The following is a 27,060-nucleotide window of genomic DNA, read 5'->3' as shown; positions in this document are numbered from 1 at the left end:
TTATTCCACTAAGGATAATTTTGACCGCTGTCCAGTGATCTACTCTTAGATCACTATTGTACTCCCTTGGTTAACACAGTGTAGGGTATACAATAGATCTGGTAACAGCATGGCATACTTTATAGAACCTATGGCTGAGGCACAGTGAATGACTTTCATTCTATTTCTATCTTCTGCCGTGGTCGGGCTTTGAGTCTTACTCAATTTCACACCTTGCAACACAGGCAAGAACTCTTTCTTTGACTGTTCCATTTTGAACTACTTCAAAATCTTGTCAAGGTATGTACTCATTGAAAAAACTTATCAAGCGTCTTGATCTATCTCTATAGATCTTGATGCTCAATATGTAAGCAGCTTTACCGAGGTCTTTCTTTGAAAAATTCCTTTCAAACACTCCTTTATGCTTTGCAGAATAATTCTACATTATTTCCGATCAACAATATGTCATTCACATATACTTATCAGAAATGTTGTAGTGCTCCCACTCACTTTCTTGTAAATACAGGCTTCACCGCAAGTCTGTATAAAACTATATGCTTTGATCAACTTATCAAAGCGTATATTCCAACTCCGAGATGTTTACACCAGTCCATAGATGGATCGCTGGAGCTTGCACATTTTGTTAGCACCTTTAAGATTGACAAAACCTTCTGGTTGTATCATATACAACTCTTCTTTAATAAATCTATTAAGGAATGCAGTTTTGTTTATCCATTTGCCAGATTTCATAAAATGCGGCAATTGCTAACATGATTCGGACAGACTTAAGCATAGATACGAGTGAGAAACTCTCATCGTAGTCAACACCTTGAACTTGTCGAAAACCTTTTGCGACAATTCTAGCTTTGTAGATAGTAACACTACTATTAGCGTCTGTCTTCCTCTTGAAGATCCATTTATTCTCAATTGCTTGCCGATCATCGGGCAAGTCAACCAAAGTCCATACTTTGCTCTCATACATGGATCCCATCTCAGATTTCATGGCCTCAAGCCATTTTGCGGAATCTGGGCTCACCATCGCTTCTTCATAGTTCGTAGGTTCGTCATGGTCAAGTAGCATGACCTCCAGAACAGGATTACCGTACCACTCTGGTGCGGATCTCACTCTGGTTTACCTACGAGATTCGATAGTAACTTGATCTGAAGTTACATGATCATCATCATTAGCTTCCTCACTAATTGGTGTAGTAGCCACAGGAACAAATTTCTGTGATGAACTACTTTCCAATAAGGGAGAAGGTACAATTACCTTATCAAGTTCTACTTTCCTCCCACTCACTTCTTTCGAGAGAAACTCCTTCTCTGGAAAGGATCCATTCTAAGCAACGAATATCTTGCCTTCGGATCTATGATAGAAGGTGTACCCAACATTTTCTTTTGGGTATCCTATGAAGACGCACTTCTCCGATTTGAGTTTGAGCTTATCAGGATGAAACTTTTTCATATAGGCATCGCAACCCCAAACTTTAAGAAACGACAACTTTGGTTTCTTGCCAAACCATAGTTCATACGGTGTCGTCTCAACAGATTTAGATGGTGCCCTTTTAACGTGAATGCAGCTGTCTCTAATGCATAACCCCAAAATGATAGTGGTAGATCGGTAAGAGACATCATAGATCGCACCATATCTAATAAAGTACGGTTATGACGTTCGGACACACCATTACATTGTGGTGTTCCAGGTGGCATGAGTAGTGAAACTATTTCACATTGTTTTTAACTGAAGGCCAAACTCGTAACTCAAATACTTTTCTCTATGATCAGATTGTAGAAACTTTATTTTCTTGTTACGATGATTTTTCACTTCACTCTGAAATTCTTTGAACTTTTCAAATGTTTCAGACTTATGTTTCATCAAGTAGATATACTCATATCTGCTCAAATCATCTGTGAAGATCAGAAAATAATGATACTTGTCGCGAGCCTCAATATTCATCGGACCACATACATCAGTATGTATAATTTCCAACAAATCTGTTGCTCGCTCCATTGTTCCAAAGAACAGAGTCTTAGTCATCTTGCCCATGAGGCATGGTTCGCAAGCATCAACTGATTCATAATCAAGTGATTCCAAAAGCCCATCAGCATGGAGTTTCTTCATGTGCTTTACACCAATATGACCTAAACGGTAGTGCCACAAATAAGTCGCACTATCATTATTAACTTTGCATCTTTTGGTTTCAATATTATGATTATGTGTATCACTACGATCGAGATCCAACGAACTATTTTCATCGGGTGTGTAACCATATAAGGTTTTATTCATGTAAATAGAACAACAATTTATTCTCTTACTTAAATGAATAACCGTATTACAATAAACATGATCAAATCATATTCATGCTCAACGCAAACACCAAATAACACTTATTCAGGTTCAACACTAATCCCGAAAGTATAGGGAGTGTGCGATGATGATCATATCAATCTTGGAACCACTTCCAACACACATCGTCACTTCACCCTTAACTAGTCTCTGTTTATTCTGCAACTCCCGTTTTGAGTTACTAATCTTAGCAACTGAACTAGTATCAAATATTGAGGGGTTGCTATAAACACTAGTAAAGTACACATCAATAACATGTATATCAAATATACTTATGTTCACTTTGCCATCCTTCTTATCTGCCAATCACTTGGGGTAGTTCCGCTTCGAGTGACCAGTCCCTTTGTAGTAGAAACACTTAGTCTCAGGCTTAGGACCAGACTTGGGCTTCTTCACTTGAGCAGCAACTTGCTTGCTGTTCTTCTTGAAGTTCCCCTTCTTCCCTCTGCCCTTTTTTGAAACTAGTGGTCTTGTCTACCATCAACACTTGATGTTTTTCTCAATTTCTACCTTCGTCAATTTCCGCATTACGAAGAGCTTGGGAATCGTTTCCGTTATCCCTTGCATATCATAGTTCATCACGAAGTTCTACTAACTTGGTGATGGTGACTAGAGAATTATGTCAATCACTATCTTATCTGGAAGATTAACTCCCACTTGATTCAATCGATTGTAGTACTCAGACAATCTGAGCATATGCTCACTAGTTGAGCGATTCTCCTCCATCTTTTAGCTATAGAACTTGTTGGAGACTTCATATCTCCCAACTCGGGTATTTGCTTGAAATATTAACTTCAACTCCTGGAACATCTCATATGCTCCATGACGTTCAAAACGTCTTTGAAGTCCCGATTCTAAGCCATTAAGCATGGTGCACTAAACTATCAAGTAGTCATCATATTGAGCTAGCCAAATGTTCATAATGTCTGCATCTGCTCCTGCAATAGGTCCGTCACCTAGCGGTGCATCAAGGACATAATTCTTCTGTGCAGCAATGAGGATAAACCTCAGATCACGGATCCAATCCGCATCATTGCTACTAACATCTTTCAACACAATTTTCTCTAGGAACATATCAAAATAAACACAGGGAAACAACAACGCGAGCTATTGATCTACAACATAATTTGCAAAATACTACCAGGACTAAGTTCATGATAAATTTAAGTTCAATTAATCATATTACTTAAGAACTCCCACTTAGATAGACATCCCTCTAATCCTCTAAGTGATTACATGATCCAAATCAACTAAACCATGTCCGATCATCACGTGAGATGGAGTGGTTTCATTGGTGAACATCACTATGTTGATCATATCTACTATATGATTCACGCTCGACCTTTCAGTCTCCGTGTTCCGAGGCCATATCTGTATATGCTTGGCTCGTCAAGTATAACCTGAGTATTCCGCGTGTGCAACTGTTTTGCACCCGTTGTATTTGAACGTAGAGCCTATCACACCCGATCATCACGTGGTGTCTCAGCACGAAGAACTTTCACAACGGTGCATACTCAGGGAGAACACTTCTTGATAATTAGCGAGAGATCATCTTAAAATGCTACCGTCAATCAAAGCAAGATAAGATGCATAAAAGATAAACATCACATGCAATCAAAATATGTGACATGATATGGCCATCATCATCTTGTGCCTTTGATCTCTAACTCCAAAGTATCGTCATGATTTCCATCGTCACTGGCATGACACCATGATCTCCATCATCTTGATCTATATCAATGTGCCGTCACATGGTCGTCTCGCCAACTACTGCTCTTGCAACTATTGCTATCGCATAGCAATAAAGTAAAGCAATTATTTGGCGCTTGCATCTTATGCAATAAAGAGACAACCATAAGGCTTCTGCCAGTTGCCGATAACTTCAACAAAACATGATCATCTTATACAACAACTTATATCTCATCATGTCTTGACCATATCACATCACAACATGCCCTGCAAAAACAAGTTAGACGTCCTCTACTTTGTTGTTGCAAGTTTTACGTGGCTGCTACGGGCTGAGCAAGAACCGTTCTTACCTACGCATCAAAAAACCACAACGATAGTTTGTCAAGTTGGTGCTGTTTTAACCTTCGCAAGGACCGGGCGTAGCCACACCCGGTTCAACTAAAGTTGGAGAAACCGTCACCCGCTAGCCACCTTTGTGCAAAGCACGTCGGGAGAACCGGTCTCGCGTAAGCGTACGCGTAATGTCGGTCCGGGCCGCTTCATCCAACAATACCACCGAACCAAAGTATGACATGCTGGTAAGCAGTATGACTTATATCGCCCACAACTCACTTGTGTTCTACGCGTGCATATAACATCAACACATAAAACCCAGGCTCGGATGCCACTGTTGGGGAACGTAGTAATTTCAAAAAAATTCCTACGCACACGCAAGATCATGGTGATGCATAGCAACGAGAGGGGGGAGTGTGATCTACGTACCCTTGTAGATCGACAACGGAAGCGTTTGGTTGATGTAGTCGTACGTCTTCACGGCCCGACCGATCAAGCACCGAAACTACGGCACCTCCGAGTTTTAGCACACGTTCAGCTCGATGACGATCCCCGGACTCCGATCCAGCAAAGTGTCGGGGAAGAGTTCCGTCAGCACGACGGCGTGGTGACGATCTTGATGTACTACTGCAGCAGGACTTCGCCTAAACTCCGCTACAATATTATCGAGGACTATGGTGGAAGGGGGCACCGCACACGGCTAAGGAAAAGATCACGTGGATCAACTTGTGTGTCTCTGGGGTGCCTCTGCCTCAGTATATAAAGGAAAAGGGGGGAGGCTGGCCGGCCACAAGGGCGCGCCAGGAGAGTCCTACTCCCTCTGGGAGTAGGATTCCCCCCCCCCCAATCCTAGTTGGAATAGGACTGGCGGAGGGGGGAAAAGAGAGAGAAGGGCCGGCCCCCTCTCCTTGTCCAATTCGGACCAAGGGAGGGGAGGGGCGCGCGGCCCATGTAGGGCTGCCTCTTCTCTTTTCCACTAAGGCCCAATAAGGCCCATCCAGCTCCCCGGGGGGTTCCGGTAACCTCCCGGTACTCCGGTAAAATCCCGATTTCACCTGGAACACTTCCGATATCCAAACATAGGCTTCCAATATATCAATCTTTATGTCTCGACCATTTCGAGACTCCTCGTCATGTCCGCGATCACATCCGGGACTCCGAACAACCTTCGGTACATCAAAATGCATAAACTCATAATATAACTGTCATCGTAACCTTAAGCGTGCGGACCCTACGGGTTCGAGAATAATGTAGACATGACCGAGACACGTCTCCGGTCAATAACCAATAGCGGGACCTGGATGCCCATATCGGCTCCTACATATTCTACGAAGATCTTTATCGGTCAGACCGCATAACAACATACGTTGTTCCCTTTGTCATCGGTATGTTACTTGCCCAAGATTCGATCGTCGGTATTCCAATACCTAGTTCAATCTCGTTATCGGCAAGTCTCTTTACTCGTTATGTAATACATCATCCCGCAACTAACTCATTAGTTGCAATGCTTGCAAGGCTTAAGTGATGTGTATTACCGAGAGGGCCCAGAGATACCTCTCCGACAATCGGAGTGACAAAACCTAATCTCGAAATACGCCAACCCAACATGTACCTTTGGAGACACCTGTAGTACTCCTTTATAATCACCCAGTTACGTTGTGACGTTTGGTAGCACCCAAAGTGTTCCTCCGGTAAACAGGAGTTGCATAATCTCATAGTTATAGGAACATGTATAAGTCATGAAGAAAGCAATAGCAACATACTAAACGATCCGGTGCTAAGCTAATGGAATGGGTCATGTCAATCAGATCATTCACTTAATGATGTGATCCTATTAATCAAATAACAACTCATTGTTCATGGTTAGGAAACATAACCATCTTTGATTAACGAGCTAGTCAAGTAGAGGCATACTAGTGACACTTTGTTTGTCTATGTATTCACACATGTATTATGTTTCCGGTTAATACAATTCTAGCATGAATAATAAACATTTATCATGATATATAATGAAATAAATAATAACTTTATTATTGCCTCTAGGGCATATTTCCTTCAGATGCAGCGGAGGTCGGGGTGGTCATGAGGATGTGGGCGATGACGCGAAGGCCAAGGCAGTCCGTGGGAAGGTGGGTGGCCGGGATGAGCTGGAGGCCAGGGCCGGCATGCTAGGCGGGGAGATGAAGGTGGGCGACGGGGACGAGATGGATGCGGCATCAACCATCACTATCTGGTTCAGGGAGTCGGGGCTAGACCTAACCACCTAGTGGATGCTAGCAAAAATAGCGCCCAGGCTGGGACGCTATTTGCGTCAGTTGTCCGTGTTGGGACGCTATTGTCCTTAATAGTTTTGAAATTTTTGCTAGCCCTTCATTATGTTCGTAATTATTGAATTATTAGTTATATTAATAGAAAATCTGGGGCTCATTGGCTCCCCATCTATCTGCATTCATGCCCCGCCTGCTGCTGCTCTGTCTGAGGAACCGACTCCTGCTTTAAAGCCGGCTGCCCCACCCCCAATCATACACATCCCATTTTTTCCCACACTTTTGTAACCACCGCTACTCATAGTCGATCTCCCCGTTGTCCGCCGTCGCATGGTCTGGAAGCAAATCACCTACAACATGATGGTCCGGTCGAAGCATCACGCCGAGGGGTCCTCACCGCGGATGTCTGACACATAACCTGCATTTCAGGAGGCCAACTTTCAAGTTCTCTGAAGACGAGCGATAGGAGGAGAAGGATGACCCCAAGGTGCTCTTGGCGGTCCAGGAGGAGGAGGAGGAGCAGCAGCCAATGAAGGAGGAGTTGATCTCAGTTGACGACGTGGCCGACAGAGGCAAGGTGGCTGATGTCGTGGCTGAAGGGGAAGATGCCCCCTTCTCCATGGCGGAGCACTACATGGCGAGGCACAATTCGAGGCGGAGCACGCGGATGCCTTAGCTGTGGTGGCGCTCCTCACAGATCTAGACCTCATCGTCGAGAACCGGGCGGTCTACGCGTCCGTGTAGAGTGCCCACACAATCGAGCACGAGCGTTGGATCTACAACGAGGACATGCGGCGAGCTATAGTCTTTGCGGATGACACAACTGGCGATGGGGACTATGAGGCCACCGCTCATCTGTAGCCTCCGGGTATGTCGGGATGCCATGGATTCAGCCCGCCACCAATGAGCGTTGAGGTTATCGTCCCGATCTTCGACGATGAGGGTTAGGATTTAGAAGTATTGTTTAGATGTGGTGTGCATTTTAAGAAAACAAAACATATCTACCAATGTTGCATGGCTTGCATGGTCCGGGTTTCACCTAGATTTTTAGGGGATAATGTTGGATGACCGACATCCGTCTGAATGTTTCTAGACATGTTTGAACATCTTCATGAACATTTAAAAGTGTATACTTGATGCTCCACATTGGAGATGCCTGAGAGGCTGAGACCTCCAAGGGACGTCGGCGGCTAGGGAATGCAAGTGGTGCCCTGGTGCACATGGATACACTTTAAATTGGCTCACTTTTCTTTAGAACAAAGACGTCAAAGGCGTCCAATTTTAAATTAACAAAGCCCTTACATAGGCAGAACACATATGATCCATAGAAAACGAGAAATAAAAACAGGTAAAGGTCCAGTTTATTACAAGGCTCTCAGCCCGGACAGAGCACGTAGGTTCGGAGGAACAAAAGTTGCCACTACTCTAAGAAGCAACAGGGGACGCTGACGATGCCATTGATATGACAAAGTCTAGAAAGCATAGTGCATGTATACAACATGCATAAAAGAGAAGGGCATGAATGGACACATAGGCATATGAGCCCATTTTCAAAAACTTATTTCTAAATGCCAAAAAACTGTGAAAAAAGTCTCAAACATACATCTTCACATTCTTGTGCACGCAAAAAGTTTCATGAAAAAACAACTTTTTATTTGGCCTGTGCAAAAAAGACACAAAAAATTGTGTCGTAAAACGCTATTTAGAAGCACTGAAATTTATCTTCTTTGTGGAGCAAAACAAAAGGAGATTTTTCTCACAACTTTGTGCCACGCCCACATATTATGAAGATGTGTGCGTGAAATTTTCTTTTGATTTTTTTTTGACATTTTAAAACGTCTTTAAAATGAGATTTTTTAGAAGTGCGTTATTATGCCCATGCGTGGAGGACGTGCCCTCTCATGCATAAAACCAGTTCGCTCGGTGGCCAAGCCCTCCCAAAGTCTCAGCGTCGTGTACTCGCCTGAATCACATATATATTCACATTTTATGAATGAGCCATCTACGTCTGATCAATCAAATCATATGCAGGCTGTTTTCGTATTTATGTAGCTTACGATTGCACCGTTCGCAAATCGCAGTCGCCTAGCTAGCTTTACGTAAGCTATCTGAATGGGATTGTGCGGGCAGTTGCATGCGCACGTAGACACATTGCTTTTTTTTTTGCGGGTAGCACGTAGACACATTGCAGAAGATAATAATTCAAAATGGCCTCAGCTAGCGTCTGGTGCCTTTGATTTGATCAAATATATTGAAGAAAGACAGACATATAGCAACCACTGGTACTGTACGTGTGTATAGATTGAGCTGCCACCAATGCGTGAACTGCTTAATTTGGTTGATACCGTTGGTTACTGTACAGAAGATAGAGTGGTTTGGAGAAGCGACTCTTATAGATGAGAATCCATCAGTACTGTTCAGAGAGTTGTTATAAAATGTGTGCAGAACTATGCTAATTGTTGATTATGTGCAAGTTGGTACAAAAATAATAGTATTCAAATTAGAAATAACTCTTTCTATGGCCCATTTTGCGGTTGCTGTATTGGAGTGTGTTGTGATTATTTTATAATGTGATGCGAAAAGTAGTAATAGCCATAAAATAGAAAAAAAAATGTGAGCTCAACAAATGCTAGAATATAAAGCAGGTGGGACAAATAAGATTACGAGTATTGATCGCAATACTAAATAATCGGTTTTACAACCATCTGACCAAGACCTTTTATCCTTTTTGTATATGTATGACTCTAGATGTTAAGATTGAATGGTTATTAACATTGACGAATCTTTAGAAATGAAGATCAGAGTTGTGCTACTAAGGGCATCTGCAACCATTCCTTTTTCTATATGTTCGGACACGTTTAGGCCTCCAACACGGTCGTTCATTTGGGTTGGACCAGTTCGAACATTCGACCTACCCCAGTCCGACCTCAAACCGGGGGTGGTCTAGGGGAGCCCAGACATCCACCATGTCGGATTCTGACGCCCCGGTTCCACCCCAAACCCTTCCCGACGCTTAAGGTTTCGCACTACTCTCCACATTCATGGAGGATCATTGGCTCCCCACCTACACATTCATGCCCCGCTGGCTGCTGCTTTGTCCGAGGAACCTACTCCGGCTTTAAAGCCGGTCCCTCCCCCCCCCCCCCCCCCCGCTCCAAATCGTAAGCGTCCCATTTTTCCTCTTTCCCACACTTTCGTTACCACCGCTACTCGTAGCCGATCTCCCGGTTGTCCGCCGTCGCCATGGTCTAGGAGAAAATCACCTAGAAGATGATGCTTCTGCCGAAGCGTTGCGCTGAGGGGTCCTCACCGCGGACGTCTGACACATGACTTGCACTACAGCAGGCCAACTTTCAAGTTCTCTAAAGACGAGCGAGGATGAGGACGACCCCATGGTGCTCTCGGCGGTCTAGGAGGAGGAGTACCAGCCAACGGAGGAGGAGCCGATCTCGGTTGATGACGTGGCATAGTACTATAGTATTTTTATATGCTATTGGGAAGGCACAAAAATGAAGTCACCAACATGAAATTCACTAAGAGGCAGGTGCAAGAATTAACGCCTTTTGGGACATATCAATCTGAGGTCTTCTCTTTGTCCGAGCCCCGCTTAGTGGTTGTTTGGATACAGAGAATTAGACGTGGGATTTTGGAAAACTGGTTTTTAGAGGATTTTTAGGAAAATCAGTTTTTGTTAGTTTTTCTGTTACGACGAGTCTATACAATTCCTTGTTTGGGTGGAAAAAGGGCAAAACACGATCACGCAGTTGCCGTCCGCTCATCCCAGAGGCCATGGCTCTTCGCTCACAGCCTTCCTATGCATGTTTCTCTCGTCCTCTTCCTTGCATGCTGCATGGCACACATGTATGGCTCTCCTGCTAGCTAGCTTATAATGTGCACGCGGCAGGTCGACGTAGCAGTGGCAGCGATGCCTGTCCATGGGCGGGTGCACGCCGGTATGAAGCAGGACGCTGTCAACGGTGCTGCCGGCCGCGCCCGAGCTGAGAATGGCGGAGATAACATGGCGAGCCGGACAAGCCGTTGCCGGCCGACGTTGTCTCGGCAGAGGACGAACATCGCGGAGTTCGACACCGCCGGTGTTACGGTGCCGGTGTTGGACGGCGGCGGCGACGATCGCCGGAGCTACCAGCAAGGATGACATTTGGACGCAAAAGTAGACGGCAAAGAATTAATGAATACGTAGACGATGAAGCTGAACCCGCCGACGCATTCAAATAGCCAAATAGACCGTGCGGTAGAGAACGCGTTTGTAGAAAAACGATTAATAGTCGTTTTTCTATAAACTGGCTTTTTGAGATTTTATAAAACTCAGTATTACTTATCCACGGATTAGTTAGATATCCCAAACAAGTTTTTAGGTGGTTGTAACAGAAATCACGTTTTTAGAGAGCTGGTTCTCTGCAAACTCTTCATCCAAACAATCTCTTAATAGTGTATGTCATGTGGTTACGAGTGTTAGGCTTGATGAACGGTGTGCTTCGCCTTTTCCTAGTAAACCAGTAATATATGATATATAGACACGGTCCGGAATAAAAAAAAAAGAAGACATTTTCCTCCACTCCACCCCATCCGAGGTGAGAACCTTCGCATTAGTCGATTATTATTTTCATGCTCTCCGGTTCTTCCCTCCTCCAATGCATGATCTCTTCGACATTGCGGGGGATGCATTGGTGTCATCCTGTAGATACATGCATTTGGGGTTAGGGTATCACGGTTGATGTGGCGTCGGCCCTTCGTATTATCGTCAATTATTCTTTTTCCTGCATATTCATGCATGCATGCATGCATATTATGCGTCTACGTGATGGATTAGTGTGTAATAAATGGAGAATAGAAATACTAGCAGTACCTGCTTGGTATCTATTCTATTTGTGTTGTATGTGTAGTACGGTAGTATAGTATTTCATGTTGTCCTTTTTAGTTCGCATATAAGATTTATCTAAAGTCAAACTTCATAAAGTTTGATCAAAATAGAAAAATATGGAAGATTGAAAATCAGATGCCAAAATAAAAAGCACGCGCGAGGGGCTCGGTGACCCCGCACATGCGTGCCAAATATCCTCTCACATATCCATGCTATGCTTGTTAGATGTTTTCTTTCCAAAATTTCTAAGTGAGCCAATATAGGTCGAAGTGCACCAGGTGCACCAGGGTGCAAGCGCATTCTCTAGCCGTCGACATCCCTTGGACATCTACTCACAGGAGAGATGCATGGCTCATGTGAGTCTTAGTGCTGTTTGGCTTCTCTCTCTCTCTTTGCACATAACCACGTACGTCCCGCGCGTGGCTCGGTCCCGATGGCATTTGGTACCCACCTCGGACGCCTCCTCCTCAATCGGAGTGCAGGGCGAAACGGAATTGCGCGGTTCCGGTAGGTACCGGCAACCCCGCTGTGACAGTGACACCTCGTATTGACTCTTGTTTTGTACTATATAAAAGGTTTTCACTGTTTATGAAATATTGGTATTTCACTAGCTGATCCACCACCAGAGTAGTACTTTTGTCAGTGCAACAGGTCCGGGGTATTATTTTTTATCAGACAAGGAGGCGCATCATTAGTCACTTCTCTCTCCCTTCAAACAAATCCATAGACTTTATTTCATCAGAGCAACTCCAACGGGCTGATCTAAACGGACGATGATTTCGTCCGTTTTTTGTCCGTTTGGGTCAGCCGCCCGTCCGGTGTCCGTCCTGTTTTTATATGGATCGGCAATGCACCGACCCATATGTGCAGGCCTGGCCGGCTGGCCGGCCAATTTTACATTACATTTAACATATCGTGAAATGAAAATTTAACAAGTAAAATAGTTTAGCCGCCCAAATAAGAGTATAGTTTTACAGGTTAAATAAAAATAAAACAGTTTTGTTAAAGCACATCTAGATGTGCCATAAGTATTGCACATCTAAGTCATGTGTCATTGATCTTACATTAAGATTCGTGTGAATATTTTCTTTATTTTTTATTTTTTTCTCTTTATGCTTGATTCACTCACTTAGATGTGCAATAACTAGGGCACATCTAGATATGCCCTAGACACCCAAAATAAAAATGTTTCACATAGTTTTGCAAACGAATAAAAGAAGATACATCTATTGGTTGCCAACATGAGTCCACATATGCTCAACCAAATCATTTTGCAGTTGCACGTGAGTTTCCTAATCACGCATGTCTTCAAGAAACTGAGTGAACTGCTCAAATGTTGCCGCTACTCCATGCTCAGGCACAACATTCTCACCCTGAAACTGAAAGCCTTGATCGTACAGATGTTCCGGGCGCTCGTCTTCTACGATCATATTATGCATGATCACACAAGCAGTCATCACCTCCCATAGTTTCTGCGTGCTCCAAGTATTAGCAGGATACCGAACGATGCCCCATCGAGATTGCAAAACACCAAAGGCACGCTCGCCATCCTTTCTAGCACTCTTTTGCTCTTGGGCAAATCTTTTCCTTTTCTCTCCGACAGGGTTGGGTATTGTCTTTATAATAGTGGTCCACTGAGGATAGATACCGTCAACCAAATAATACCCTTTGTCGTAGTTGTGGCCGTTGACAGTGAAGTTCACCGGTGGGCTGTCGCCTTCGGCAAGCCTAGCAAACACCGGCGAGCACTGAAGCACGTTGATATCGTTGTGTGATCCATCCATGCCAAAAAAAGAGTGCCAGATCCAGAGATCTTGAGACGCCACGGCCTCTAGTATGACAGTGCAAGCCCTGACATATCCCTTATACTGCCCTTGCCAAGTAGAAGGGCAGTTCTTCCACTCCCAGTGCATGCAGTCTATACTGCCAAGCATCCCCGGGAAGCCCCTGCTAGCATTCATTGCCAACAAACGGGCTGTATCTTCAGCTGCCGGCTCTCTCAAGTACTCAGGGCCAAACACAGCAATCACAGCCTTACAGAACTTATACAGAGACTCTAGGCATGTAGACTCGCTCATACAGACGTACTCGTCAATGAGATCATCGGGCACTCCGTATGCAAGCATTCGGATGGCGACAGTGCATTTCTGATAAGAGGAGAAACCAATCTTGCCAACGACATCCTCTTTGCACTCGAAGTAGTCATCATAGCCGACCACTCCCTCTCTAGTACGGTTGAAAACATGCCTACTCATACGGAACCGGCGGCGGAATTTGTGATGTTTGAACAACGGGTTTGTTGTATCAAAGTAATCCTTCAAGAGAAGGAAATGCCCGCTCTCCCAGTTACGATTCAACGCCGGAAGGTGGCCCGAAATGGAGCCACGGAACAACGGCCGCTGGTTGTTGAGGTGGTGATGGACCAACACGACAGCCAATATCTCCTCCTCGTCGTCGGACAACGAATCGTCGGAGTCGAAATGAAATTGTGGAAAAAGAACTCGTCGGCGGAGTCCATTTTTGTACCTTGGCAAACTGTCGAACAGCTTGCGGGCGTCGAAGAAGGAGACGGCCGGCGAGGGGAGACGCAGCGCCCACAGACCAGCTAGCTGCCCTGCCGGAGTCCGACGAGTGTGACGACGTCGGACGAACGTGCCGGTCGTATGTGGCGGGGGCGGCGAGGCGTCTTCTTGGTCGTGGGTGGCTGGGCGGTGGGGGAAGCGGCGGCGGGAACCAGTTTGCTCCCCGGCGGCAAAACGACGACGGCCGGCGACTGGGGCAGGGGCGGCGTTGCTGGGCGGATGTGGAGGCGGCGGCAGCTCGAAGAGTCGCCGGCAAAAATTGGCGGCAGCGTCGGTGACGGAGGAGGCGGGGGCGAGGGTTGCTTGTTGGTCGGGGGGAGGGGAGGCCAATGTGCCACAGACCAGCGGGCCCGGGGACAGGAGTAGGCGAGCGCGCGTCCGTCGCGTGTCCGAGCCGACGCAAATCAGACTAAAAAAGGGCCCGGAAATGGGTCGCCCGCGGACGAAAAACGGACGCGCGTCCGTTTGGGTCGGCGTGTTGGGCCGCCTTTTCTGTACACGCCGACCCAACCGGACGTCCGCGGACGAAATGGGTCGGGAGTTGCTCTTAGCAAATTAAAAACACTCATATCTTTTGAACACTAAGTTCCTATTTGAAATAATTTATATATTTAAATTCTTGACGCTAAGACATTTAAAACTAGACCAATCTTGGATACATTTCAAACACATTTAAATTTCAACATTTCACATTTGGTATGTGGACTAACACATTTCACTTCAGAAAATGTGAAACAAGCCAATAACATATTTCAGAATTGTGAAATAATAACTACATAAATTTAAATTGTAATATACGATTGTAAAACTGATTATTTAAAAATGTGAGCAATGTAATTCACTTTCTGTGCTTACTATTTCACAATTCAGAACCAACATTTCACTTTTGACTCGCTTCTTTTGAAAAAATAACACCTATTTCAATTGCACATTTCTCAAATAACCCATTTCACTCTTTTGTAATAAATTGTTTCTGATTTTCAAATAATATGTTTCACAATGATATATTATAATTTCACTTTGTGTGGTTACTAGTTCACAATTCAGAACCTACATTTCACTTTACATTGGCTTGTTTCACAAAAAAACATATATTTCAACTGCACATTTCTCACATAAACTATTTCACTATTTTGAAATAAATTGTTTCACATTTTAGAATAATCAGTTTCACAAATGATCCATTATAATTCACTTTCTGTGGTTGCTACTTCACAATTCAGAAGCTATATGTTTCTTTTCACTGGCTTGTTTCACAAAAAGCACATCTATTTCAGTTGTTCATTTTTTAAATAACATATTTCACTCTTTTTAAATTAAACTATTACACATTTTTAAATAATCAGTTTCACAAGTTGACATTTCAGTTTCATTTTTTTTACTTTCAAAACCAATATTTCAGTTCCACTGTCTTGTTTCACAAAAAACACATTTTTCAAGTCAAATAGATTTGTTTCACATACGAAATGTGAAACATTAAATTTAAACTTCTTCAAATTTATGTCTTAAAAGATATAAATATTTTAAATTGGTCAAGGTGAAAAAAAATCCATGAATTTGTTTGCATCGGAGAGAGAAGAGACACAGATGCATACGTGTGTGAAGAAAGAGAGAGAGTGAAATGTTACATCCATGCATGTGAGGTAAAACAACTCTTCACTTCAGAGCATCTTCAACAACGGCGCCATAAGACACGCTTGGCACACTCAAGCGGCGGCGGGAAACTAGCGCGCGAGAAAAGGCGGCAGCGCACGCTAGATTTGACGCATCGCTTCGAGCGCGCCTATAAATTGCCGCGCTCGCCACGCGGCCTCCACACTACCACACGCGCTCTTTTCGTTACTCTGTCGCCGCTTGCTCGCCGCTTCGTCGCCCCCGCCACCACTGCGCCACCATGCCGTCGCGCCGTCGTGGATCATCTGGCTACCGCGACGTCCGCGAGCGCCCCGGCGGCACCTACTACACCGAGGTCCGGTCCGGTGACGTCCGGCTCGGCCTCGGCACGTTCGGGACCGCGCACGAGGCTGTCTGTGCGTACGACGCGGCGGCGTGGCGCCTAGAGAGGCCGCCGGCGCAGATGAACTTCCACGACATCTTCACGCGCGAGCAGGCGCAGAACGTCGCCCCTCCGCCTCGTCTTATCACGGACCAGGACCGTGCGGAGCACCGTCGGCGGCAGCGCCGCCTCCTCGTCACCGAGGAGGACGAGCGAGCCATGGCGGAGTGGCGCCGGCGCCACCCGAAGGACGTCGCGGCAGAGCACGCCTTCTGGGCGAAAAGGACGACAAAGCGCCGCGCGGAGCGGTTGGAGAGGTGTCGGCGGAAGGCCCTGGCGATATCGCAGTGCGATATCGTTGAGGCAGGTGGGGTGTCGATCTTTGTGGATAATGATCCTCGTTGGGAGGACATGTGGATCGATACCTCGGACAACACCAATCCGGATGAGGACGAGGACGACTCGGAGTAGGATGTAGTTGCACCATAGTTCATCTAGTTGCGCCGTAGTATGTAGTTGCACTGTAGTTTTATCTATCTATGTTATCGATCTATGCTATGAACTATGTAAAATATCTATGTATCGTTTTTATTATCTATGAAATATGTATCATTTTTATTAAAAAAATATGTATGCAATGTTTCGTGCGATAGCGCATGCTGCATTTTTGCGCGTCTACTGGAGCTACGCGCATGTTAAATTTTAGCGCGTCTGCTGGAGCCAGCGCTGTTCGCTGCTTTTTTTCAGACGATGGACGTGCTGCAAAGTATTTTTTAACGCGTCGCGGGTTCCGCAGCTGTTGGAGATGCTCTCAGTGGTGAGATGGTTGCCAGCACCTGTGGGAACCACGCAAAAAGACATTGCGGAGTACAGGGCCGTTGGGAAGCACACGCAGGCAGACGTTCCACCACATTAGGAGGTACTACAGTAGTGCTACAAGTCTAGCTTTCAGTTGCACTGCTCATGCACCCTCAAAAAAAAAAAAAGTTGCACTGCTCATGCATGCATTCATATCCCAGTTGATCAATCTGGGCACCAGATCAGACTGCATGCATGCTGGATCATTATTCCACGTACGCCATTCTGTTCCAACCATTTTTCGTAATTTTCCGTTTCCTTCTTATTTCCATATGTTCCGTTGGTATACACATTTATTTACTTATTCCTTTGTATACAGTACATATTGATACACACACAAACAATAACCTCACACGTTTACACACAATAATATCCCCGTCCCACGATATAAGACGTTTTTACAAGCCAAAATGGCTTGCAAAAACATCTTATATTGTGGGATAGAGAGATTACACGTATATGGATTGCCATGCAATGCACATGGACACAGGACTTGCGAGCATCGACGTAAGTGCGTATGTATAGCCCTAGCAGGCATCGTCTTGCCTCTTGTAAACCCTCACCTTGAGCCCGTCCTTCATGTGGAGTATGATGGACAGCTTGGGCCTCACCACGGCACCGGCGGCGACCTCCACCCGGAACCGCGGCAGGACGGCGGCGACCACGCCCTTCATCTGCGTGAACGCCAGGTCCTTGCCCAGGCACGTCCGGGGCCCCACGTTGAACGCCACGAACTTATACGACGGCTCGTGCCGGAGCCGCCCCGCCTCCGTCAGCCACCGCTCCGGCCGGAACTCCAGGCAGTCCTTGCCCCACACCGACTCCATGCGTCCCATCGAGTAGAACGACACGATCACCCTCCTCGACGGCCGCACGGCCGGCCCGCTCGGCAGCGTGTCTGGCTGCGCTCCCGCCTTGTGCTCGAACGGCACCGGCGGGTACAGCCGGAGCGACTCCAACAGCGCCGCGTGCAGGTACACCAGCCGCTTCAGATCGGCGGCGCTGGGGTGGCCGCCAGACGACAGGTTCTCGCGGAGCTCGGCGAGGATCTTGGCCTCCACGTCGGGGTGGTTGGTGAGCAGCCAGAAGAACCATGTCAGGGCGGAGCTCGTCGTGTCGCGGCCGGCGACCATGAGGTTCAGCGTCGTGTCGCGCAAGAACCGATCGAACTCGCTTCCGCCCTTGCCTATCTCGTCTTGGCATGCCATGTACAACGTGAGAAGATCAGCGGCGTCGCTTCCGTCGGCGTTGGTGTCGGCGGCACTGGCCGCGCGCTCTCGCCGTAGCGAGACGTACTCGGCGATAGACGCATCCAGCACCTGCTGAGCCCTGGTCATCTTCTTGTGATGGCCGATGTTTAGGTAGGTCTGGAGCCTCAGCCAGGCAATGGGCGTCACGTGCCTGTAGAACAGCACCGCCTCGGCCTCATCCATGGCCGCGGCGAATGGCACTTGCGGGAAGTCGGCGGCCAGGCAGCCGGGGTCCGTACCGAATATGAACATCGCCGTGAGGTCGAACGTCAGGCGCATGAACACGTCCTGCAGGTCGACGACCGTACCGCCGGCAGCGACGCCGTCGAGAAGCGGCACGAGCCCCTCGTCGAGCTTGCGCGCGGTGCTCACGGCGACGGCGGCGCGGAACCTCGCGTCCGAGAGCACCGCGTGCGCCTTGCGCCGCTGGAACGCCCACGAGTCCCCGTCGGCGTTGAAGATGCCGTTGCCGAGCACGTCGAACAGGGCCGCGAACTCCTCGCCCTTGGGGTAGTTGCCGAAGTTGGTCGTGAAGACATGCGCCACGTCCGCCGGGTTGGCCGTGATAAGGATGTCCACGGGCGAGCCCCACGGGCCCCTGGCGACGTGCGACATCCCCGGCGCCACGCGCAGGAACTCCGTGAGCCATTCGTGCACGCGCCCGGCGTTGACGGTGATCGCCGGCACCGAGCCGACCAGCGGCCAGTTCGTCGGCAGCCCGTCCCGCCGGCGATACCTGAAGAACAGCAGGAACAGGAAGCAGGCGAACGACGCCATGATCTCCGGGTACTTGCCGAGGAAGCCTCTAACCCACCACCATGACACCGCCTCCATTTCTTTTGCGTTTGTTTACGCTATAGCCGGTGAAGTGTTCTTGTACAAGTGAGCTAGACAGAGCTAGCTTGGCTTATTATATAGTGGAATGTGAGGTGAGGGGTTTGGGTTTAGGTGTAGACATTTGGCGCCGGTGAAGTACTCTTGTTTCTATTCTACCCCAGAGACCATATTGAATCACCATCAACAGCTAGTCTACTTCAAAGGTGCAATTAAATGGACTGCCCTCCGAATCTCTCGTCATCTCTTCCTCTCGGGTCGACCAGTCGACGTCATCAAAGGCCCACCATGGATATCGCCTCATGCAGATACTCCAGCCTTGTCTCTTTCAACGTAGATGCTGGGATGCATTCTTCTTTTTTGAAACTCCACAATCTTTATTAAATCAAAATATTGTTACATCATCCTCCAGCCACCTAACAATTGATGCCGGTGGTTCCTTTATCCATATAGAAGGTGGAGTCAAGGTCGCTAGCCTAGCTAATTCGTGAGAGACAACATTCGTCTTCCTAGGACAGTGGATAAAAGATATCAAAGTATAACTAAAAGATAAAATATTACAATTAGCATAAATTGCAGCCGCTCCAGATGATGTGTACCCTCCAACATCCATTGTGTCTATCACCTTCATGCAATCAGATTCCACAACGAAGTTACTAATCCCAAGTTGTTGTGCTAGTAAAAGTCCATGGTGCAATGCATAAGCTTCTGCAGTAGGTGCGTCTGACACATGATCCAGTTTACCATTCGATGTTGCGATGTATCCTCCCTTATCGTCTCAGAGAATAGCCCCAACCGCTCCTTGGAGTTCTTCAGACTGGAATGTTGCATCAACATTTAGTTTCACCCAGCCCTTCGTCGGTTTAACCCATCCTCCTCTCTTGATGCTTAAATTCTTTTTTATGGTCTTGAAATAGTTCATTGTTAGAGCATCTCTAACAGCCGCGCTAAGTGCCACGCGCAAAAAACCTGTTTACCGCGTGCGCTGCGGCTGGTTTTGCGCGCCCGCCTGTGCTGCCTCCAGCAGCCGCGCTATAATGCAGCGCGCGCGCCGCTCCAGCAGAGCGCAAAAATACAGCGCGCGCGACTCGCCGGGCATTTTGCATATATGATATTTTGGAAAAAAATGAACATGTGAAATTTGACACAAACAAGTTGATGAATAAAAGTTCATGCCCACAAGTTCAAAATCATGCCCACAAGTTCATCCAACCAAGTTCAAATGCAAACTAAAGTTCAAGACATGAAAGACACATCAATCTTCATCTTCCTCGTCTTCGTCTTCGTCCTCATCTTCCGAAGACGACTCTTCCGCCTCCGAAGATGAATCTTCCTCCCTCTCCTCATCACGCACTGCATCACGCACCGCATCATGTGAAGCTCCGACGGTGTTGGCAAGATCTTCAACGGCATCTTTATGGGAATGTGTGTGAGAAGGCACATCGAAAGACATTGCACCCATGGCGGCCGAAGGTGCACCCATGCTTCCCATGAGAGAAGCAAAACTCATGCCTCCCATGGCGGCCATAGCGTCGGAGGGTGCTCCAAAGCCACCCATGCCTCCCATGGCGGCCGGAGGTGCACCCATGCCTCCCATGGCGGCCGGAGGTGCACCCATGCCTCCCATGGCGGCCGGATGTGCACCCATGCCTCCCATGGCTCCGAAGCCACCCATGCCTCCCATGGCGCCGAGGCCACCGCCACCCATGGCGCCGAAGCCACCGCCACCCATGGCGCCGAAGCCACCGCCACCCATGGCGCCGAGGCCACCGCCACCCATTGCACGAACCAAGGCTCTTTTTTGGATCAAGACTTCTTGTTGGGCAAGATTGACATACTCTTTTTGCGCCGCATTGAGGTTAGATGGGTCCAAGAAGAATAAGTGCTTCTCCCATTCCAACAACTTAGCTCGCTCCTCGTTGCTCACTTTCCTCTCCTCCAAAGCCACCTTTCTCTCCTCGGCCGCCACCCTTCTCTCCTCGGCCACGACATCTTGGTTCCTTGCCATTTTCCTCACCTCATTGGCTTTGACCCTTGCCTTCACAATAGCTTCCATAGCATTTTTGAGCTCATCATCTCCTTTCCTCTTCTTTTTTTCGGTTTTGTCTTTCTTGCACCCATCCGGTCGTTTTGGCTTCGAGTATGAAACCGAGTTGGGAGTGGGGCTTCTCTTGCCGTCATCACTTGATGCATCATCCTCCTTCTCATCATCATTCATCTCAATTGCTCGCTTCCGTTTGTTGCTCAAATGCAAATCCTCCAAACCATCACACTTCTTCCATTTCTCATCATCCTTTAACACTTCATAGCAATGAGGCAAGGTAAAGACCCTACCTTTCTTGATCTTCCCCTTCTTGGTTGTCCTTGTCTCTTCTTTGAACAAGTTTTGTGCAATGTTGTACTACAAGAAAAACAAAACAAGTTAGCACTTCGGTCATCAAAAACAAGTATGATGAACATATATGAGATGCCACTTACTCGATCATCCTCATTTGTGCCACTTGGGTTAATCTTGTCAACTGCCTTTTGTACGGCCGCCCACTTTTGACAATCCGAGTTGATTGTCGACCATCGGGACCGAAGTGATCTCTCGGAGCGGTCAATTCCACTCAAGTTGTGAGCATCAAAGTGTTCTTTCATTCGCCCCCAATACGCATCTCTACTTTGATCACCTCCAATGGATGGATCCCTCGACACTTGCAAATAAGTATGGCATAGTAACTTGTCATCGTTGGTTGAGTAATTGCCCGCTCTTTCTTTCGGCGCCTCGACAATTCCCTCACCCTCCTCGTCCACCTCAAACTCATGGTCTTCGAAATGGATGTCATTGGTTTGAGACCAATGCGAATTGTTGGACCCAACACCCATAGTGGACATGTATGCATCATCGTTGAGACTACAAAGTTTTTTGAACAATGCAATCTATATGTGATGATGATGCATTGAAAAAATAAGAAGAAAAAAAAAGTTGAATTTTTTTCACCTTGGGGGCATTTCGTCGAACACGTGGTGCGCGTCGGCGGCCGGCTCAACGAGTGAGCTCGCCGGCGCTTCGGTAGCCGCCGCGGCCGTCGAACGCCCTGCAAGCTTCTTTCCCCTCGCCTTCGTGATGCCGGAGCCGTCCGCCGCCTTGTTTTTCTTCACGGATGTTTTGCCCTTCTTCGTCCGCGCCGCATTGGGGACCTTCTTCGACGGTGCGGCGGCGGCACGGGACGACGCCGGCGCGACGCCACCCGGCGCCAAGAAGAGGCTGCGCGCGAGACCGACGCTCGGCGGAGCTCCGGCGGTGGCGACGCCAGCGCTTCCCGCGCTAGGGTTTCCGGTGGCGGCGGCGGCGTGGGGGGGGGGGGGGTCGCGGCTGTACAGCGGGGTGAGCGGGGCGCCGGTGTGCGCGTCCATGGGTGGGTGGCAGGGCGCCGGCGCCGGCGCGCGCAGGGCGTAGGACGAGGAGAGGAGAGAGTGCGGCGCGAGCGCTCGAGTGTGCCGCGCGCTGTAGCTGGCGCCCGAAATACGCCGCGCGGGTAAGTGCTTTCAACCGCGCGCTCAACCCGTTATAGCGCGCGCGCCGTTTTTGCGCGCCCGCTGGAGCGACCCGCCGCGTTGCGCGCGCGCTAAAACGGCCTAATTTGCAACGCGGCGCTAGTTTAGCGCGGCTGTTGAAGATGCTCTTAGAGCACATATAGACATGGCAGAATCAAATCCGCCATGGATATTGCCTCATGCATATACATCCTCGTCCCTTTCAACGTAGATGTTGGGATGCATTCTTCTTGATGCGTCTTTTCGGGACTCACGCGACGGCCAGAGCAGGTCATTGTTGATATTCTTTTTAATGTGTCTTTTTGCATGCACGTAGGATTTTGATGTCCATCCAACGGAAATCAACCTGCATAAAATACCCTTAAAGTGGGACTCATCTGTCATTGGGTCATAGCTTCTTCAGCAAATCCCTCGATTTGGTGTGGCGTTGAATCCGGCAGCACATCGTCTGATTCAGGCCAAGAAAGAGTGATTTTGGGCACATCAAGGTCGATGGAGCCCGTGGCGGAGGCCAATGCACGGAGTTGACGACACCAGTGGCGACATAGCATTTGTCACATCTTTGGCAGACTTGTCGATAACAAGGGCCCTGTTTGGATACTCTAACTTAGTTAGAAGGTTAGAGTTAGATTCTAATTCTGAATTAACTCTAATCAAGGAGGTGTTTGGATGGCAGGGTTAGATGGAGCGCGGATACGGCGAGGCGCCTTCACGGGCGGTGCGAGAGGGAGGGAGGAAGAGGACGAAAAGCTTCGATGAAGTGGGGAGGGATCTGCTGCGGGAAGAGCGAGCGAAAAAGATGTTTTTTAGTGGTCCCGAGAAGAACTAGCCCAAATAAGCATATCTTGGGTGGGTTAATTTTTTGGGGTAGGTTAGATGCATCTAACCCAAACTAAACCTCCTGTTTGGATACTTTTGAATTAGTTAAGTTCAAACTAACTCTAACCCATGAATCCAAACAAGGTCAAGATGGACGGGGTGCTGGCCTGGGCGGTGGCAGGTTGCCGTCGGGGTAGGCAGAGGAGCATGAGGCATACCAGGCGGCGAAGTCACGGGTCCACCTTCAAACTGAGGGAACAAATGCAGGGGTCGAGGTGGACTTCGTGGCATCGTCAACGTGGATTGCGGGCGGCTAGAGGGGTGCTATGATGGGAGGCCGTCATTCTTTGAGAGAGAGAAAGAGAGATGCACATGCATTCACATATGCAAAAACACACTTAGATGAACATATGTAACTTTGTAAACCCTGACTTGCTAGCTTCTTGTATAACTGGGGTTTCAATTTAAATGAAAATAAATGTGCGCTATTTTTATTTGGAAAAGCACAACATGGACTCGGATGCTCACAAACATGTGCATACATCCATCCGTATAAACGCATGCACACACACCGACACCTTTGAGAGACCGATCCGTGAAAAAGTCACTATAGATGTCTCGGTATCGCTGAAAACGTAGCCTCTCACTGAAAGAATATTTCATCTTTATGAGACACCAAATCGTCAAACATAAAGTTTGATCCCTGATTGGCACCAATGCCCTCCTAACCATCCAACTACAATTGGTTGTCAAAAAAAATGTGTGTTCTGACTTTGTTGTGTTGATGCATCACCAATGTCCTCCTAACCATCCATCTATAGTTGGTTCTCAAAAGAAATGTGTGTCCTGACTCTGTTTGTGTTGATGCATCTACACGTGAGAGGATGTGGAGCACGTGTAATCTCTATGCAGAACTACTCTACATGCTAGAGATTCCGTCGGCTCCTACTTCCCGTAAAGGCAACTCCAACACGATTCATCAAAATGGATATATCAAATGTTTGTAGACACATATGGTATGTGTGGTAAGAAACTCATATTTGAAATTGAGTTGTGATGCTTTTGGTGGTAAAATAAAAAAGAAAAAGTCAAAAAAGAGGTTTAGACAGATAGTCGTTGGATGAAAGATGGGTATTGGACACTCGAGGGCTAAAATCCTCAATACTCGTTATGTGAAAAATATTAAACACTACTTTGATAATCCTGAGAAAACCCCATTCAACTTGATAATGGAAGACACGTTGGATCAACGTGAATACTTTAGGGATTACCGCTTGACTCAAAAAGAAAAACTCTTATGGGATCAAATTGAAATGTTGCAATGGTATGCTTAAAATTTATGCTTGAGATATGATTATACTTGTTGCTCTAGGATGAAGGCTCGACACCTGGAGGGTCACTATTTCAATTGAAATGTTGCAATCAGATGTTTTATACTTATGGGATCAATAGAAACGTAAATATTTTAGGGATTATACTTATGGGGTCAAATTGAAATGTTGCAATTGGATGTTTTATTTCAATTTGTGCGGCTGAACAACGGCTGTACAATAGCTGCATTGTAGCTGAACAACGGCTGTACAATAGCTGCATTGTAGCTGAACAGCGGAGTTCGTGGCGTCGTCAACAGATTGCGGGCAGCTGAGGGGTGGTACGGCGAGAGAAGGAACGCATACATTCTTTGAGAGGGAGAGAGAAAGAGAGATGCACATGCATTCAAGTCTGCAAAAACACACTTCAGGTGAACATATGTAACTTTGTAAACCCTGACTTGCTAGCTTCTTCTATGACCATTGTGTGAATTTAAATGAAGAAAATGTGTGCTATTTTTTTTGGAAAAACACAATACAGACGCAGACTTTCGTGCATGCACCCATTCTTATGAACACAGTCACGCACGCCGGCATCTATGAGAGACCGAGCCGGCGAGTCTTGAGATTGAAGAAGTCAGCATAGACGTCTCCCTATCGATGAAAATGTCGCTACTCATTGAAAGAATATTCCATCTTTATGAGACACCAAATCATCAAATATGAAGTTAGTTTACATTTTAAAAATGTGACAACCTTCTACCAACGTTACATGCCTTGTGTGGGTCCGGGTTTCACAGTTTTTTTAGGGATAATGTTGGATGACCGACATCCATCTAAATGTTTATAGACACGTTTGAACGTGCTGACAAACATTTAAAACATCTATTTGATGATCCACATTGGAGATGCCTGGAAGGCTGAGACCTCCAAGGAACGTCGATGGCTAGAGAATGCATATGGTGCCCCCGTCCGCGGACAGATGCGGTGTCCGTTTTGCGGTCAGTTAAGAAACCCGAACGGTGGTAGTCCTATCAACTATTGACTCGGATCATGTCCTGTTGCACATGAAGAATTGAAGATAATATAGGGTCGCGCTTACGAGGCTGAAACATGGAATGAAGCCAAGTGCCACCACTCTAACTCAGGTTGGGTCCTAGTCCTTGTGAACCACTTGTACTTAGATTGGATCCCAGTGAAATTAGGGCATTCATGCCACCAATCTTAGCGTGTGATCGGCACCCAACCATTTGCTAGCTGTAACGTTCTACAGGACTGATGGATTCTCATCCAGAAGAGTCGCTTTTCTAGACCACTCTATCTTCTGTACAGTAACCAACGGTTTCAACTAATTAAGCAGATCACATACTGGTGGCGGAGCTCAATCTATACGCACGTACAGTACCAGTGGTTGCTATATGTCTACCTTTCTTCAATATATTTGATCAAATCAAAGGCACCAGAAGCTAGCCGAAGCCATTTTGAATTATTATCTTTTGCAATGTGTCTACGTGCGCATGCAACTGCTCGCACAATCCCATTCAGACAGCTTACGTAAAGCTAGTTAGGCGATTGCGATTTGCGAAGGGTGCAACCTAAACTACATAAATACGAAAACAGCGTGACATATGATTTGATTGATCAGACGAAGATAGTTCATTCATAAAATGTGAATATATATGTGATTAAGGCGAGTACACGACGGTGCGACTTTGGGAGGGCTTGCCATCGTGCAAACTAATATATTTTTTAGAATATAGTATATACACAGGTGCTCATATATACGCGCATACACTCGTTCTTATGAACACGAGTATCTCCGAGAGACTGAGCCGACATATCATCTTAAGATTGACGAAGCGATCATAGACACCTCGTAGTTGACGTGAATGTCTCCTCCCACTGAGCGTGCATCGCCAAACATTCTAAAACAAATCTAGGAATAATGCGAGCAATGAACTTGAACTTGGTGGGCTGAGGATACCACTGTCCTCCTAACCATCCAATCGCAGGTTGGTTCGCAGTGAACTAACTTATTAGAGCATCTCCCACAGGCGCCCAACGCGCCGCGCGGTAAAAACGGATTTGGCGCGCGCCCATCGCCTGGTTTGGCGCGGCGCGCAACGTTTGCTCCAGCAGCCGCGCTGAAAAGCCCCGCGCGCGTGCAGCTCCAGCAGGCGTGGTAAAATGCAGCGTGCGCTCATTCTACAATATTTTTTAAATTAAAATTACATAGATAAAAAAACGATACAAAGATATTTTACATCGGTGCAACTACTATGGCATAGAGATAGTTTGACATACATAGATAGATAGATACTACTACGGCATAGATAGATAGATAGAAACTACTACGGCATACATAGATAGAAAA

The 27,060-nt window shown here is 46.9% G+C and overlaps 1 protein-coding gene across 1 annotated transcript; it reads right to left on the bottom strand.

Annotated features, from left to right (window-relative positions):
- Window positions 1-17,206: 17,206 nt before the first annotated feature.
- LOC123057991 (alkane hydroxylase MAH1-like) lies at window positions 17,207-19,051 on the bottom strand. Its single transcript, XM_044480843.1, has one exon. It carries the CDS (start codon window positions 19,015-19,017, stop codon window positions 17,461-17,463), a length of 1,557 nt encoding a protein of 518 aa, XP_044336778.1. The 5' UTR covers window positions 19,018-19,051; the 3' UTR covers window positions 17,207-17,460.
- Between the last annotated feature and the right edge of the window lie 8,009 nt (window positions 19,052-27,060).

This window comes from Triticum aestivum, chromosome 3A (assembly GCF_018294505.1).
Source record: "Triticum aestivum cultivar Chinese Spring chromosome 3A, IWGSC CS RefSeq v2.1, whole genome shotgun sequence".
Taxonomy (NCBI): Eukaryota; Viridiplantae; Streptophyta; class Magnoliopsida; order Poales; family Poaceae; genus Triticum; species Triticum aestivum.
The sequence above is the reverse complement of the archived record's forward strand: the minus strand, read 5'-3'. Positions and strand labels throughout refer to the sequence as shown.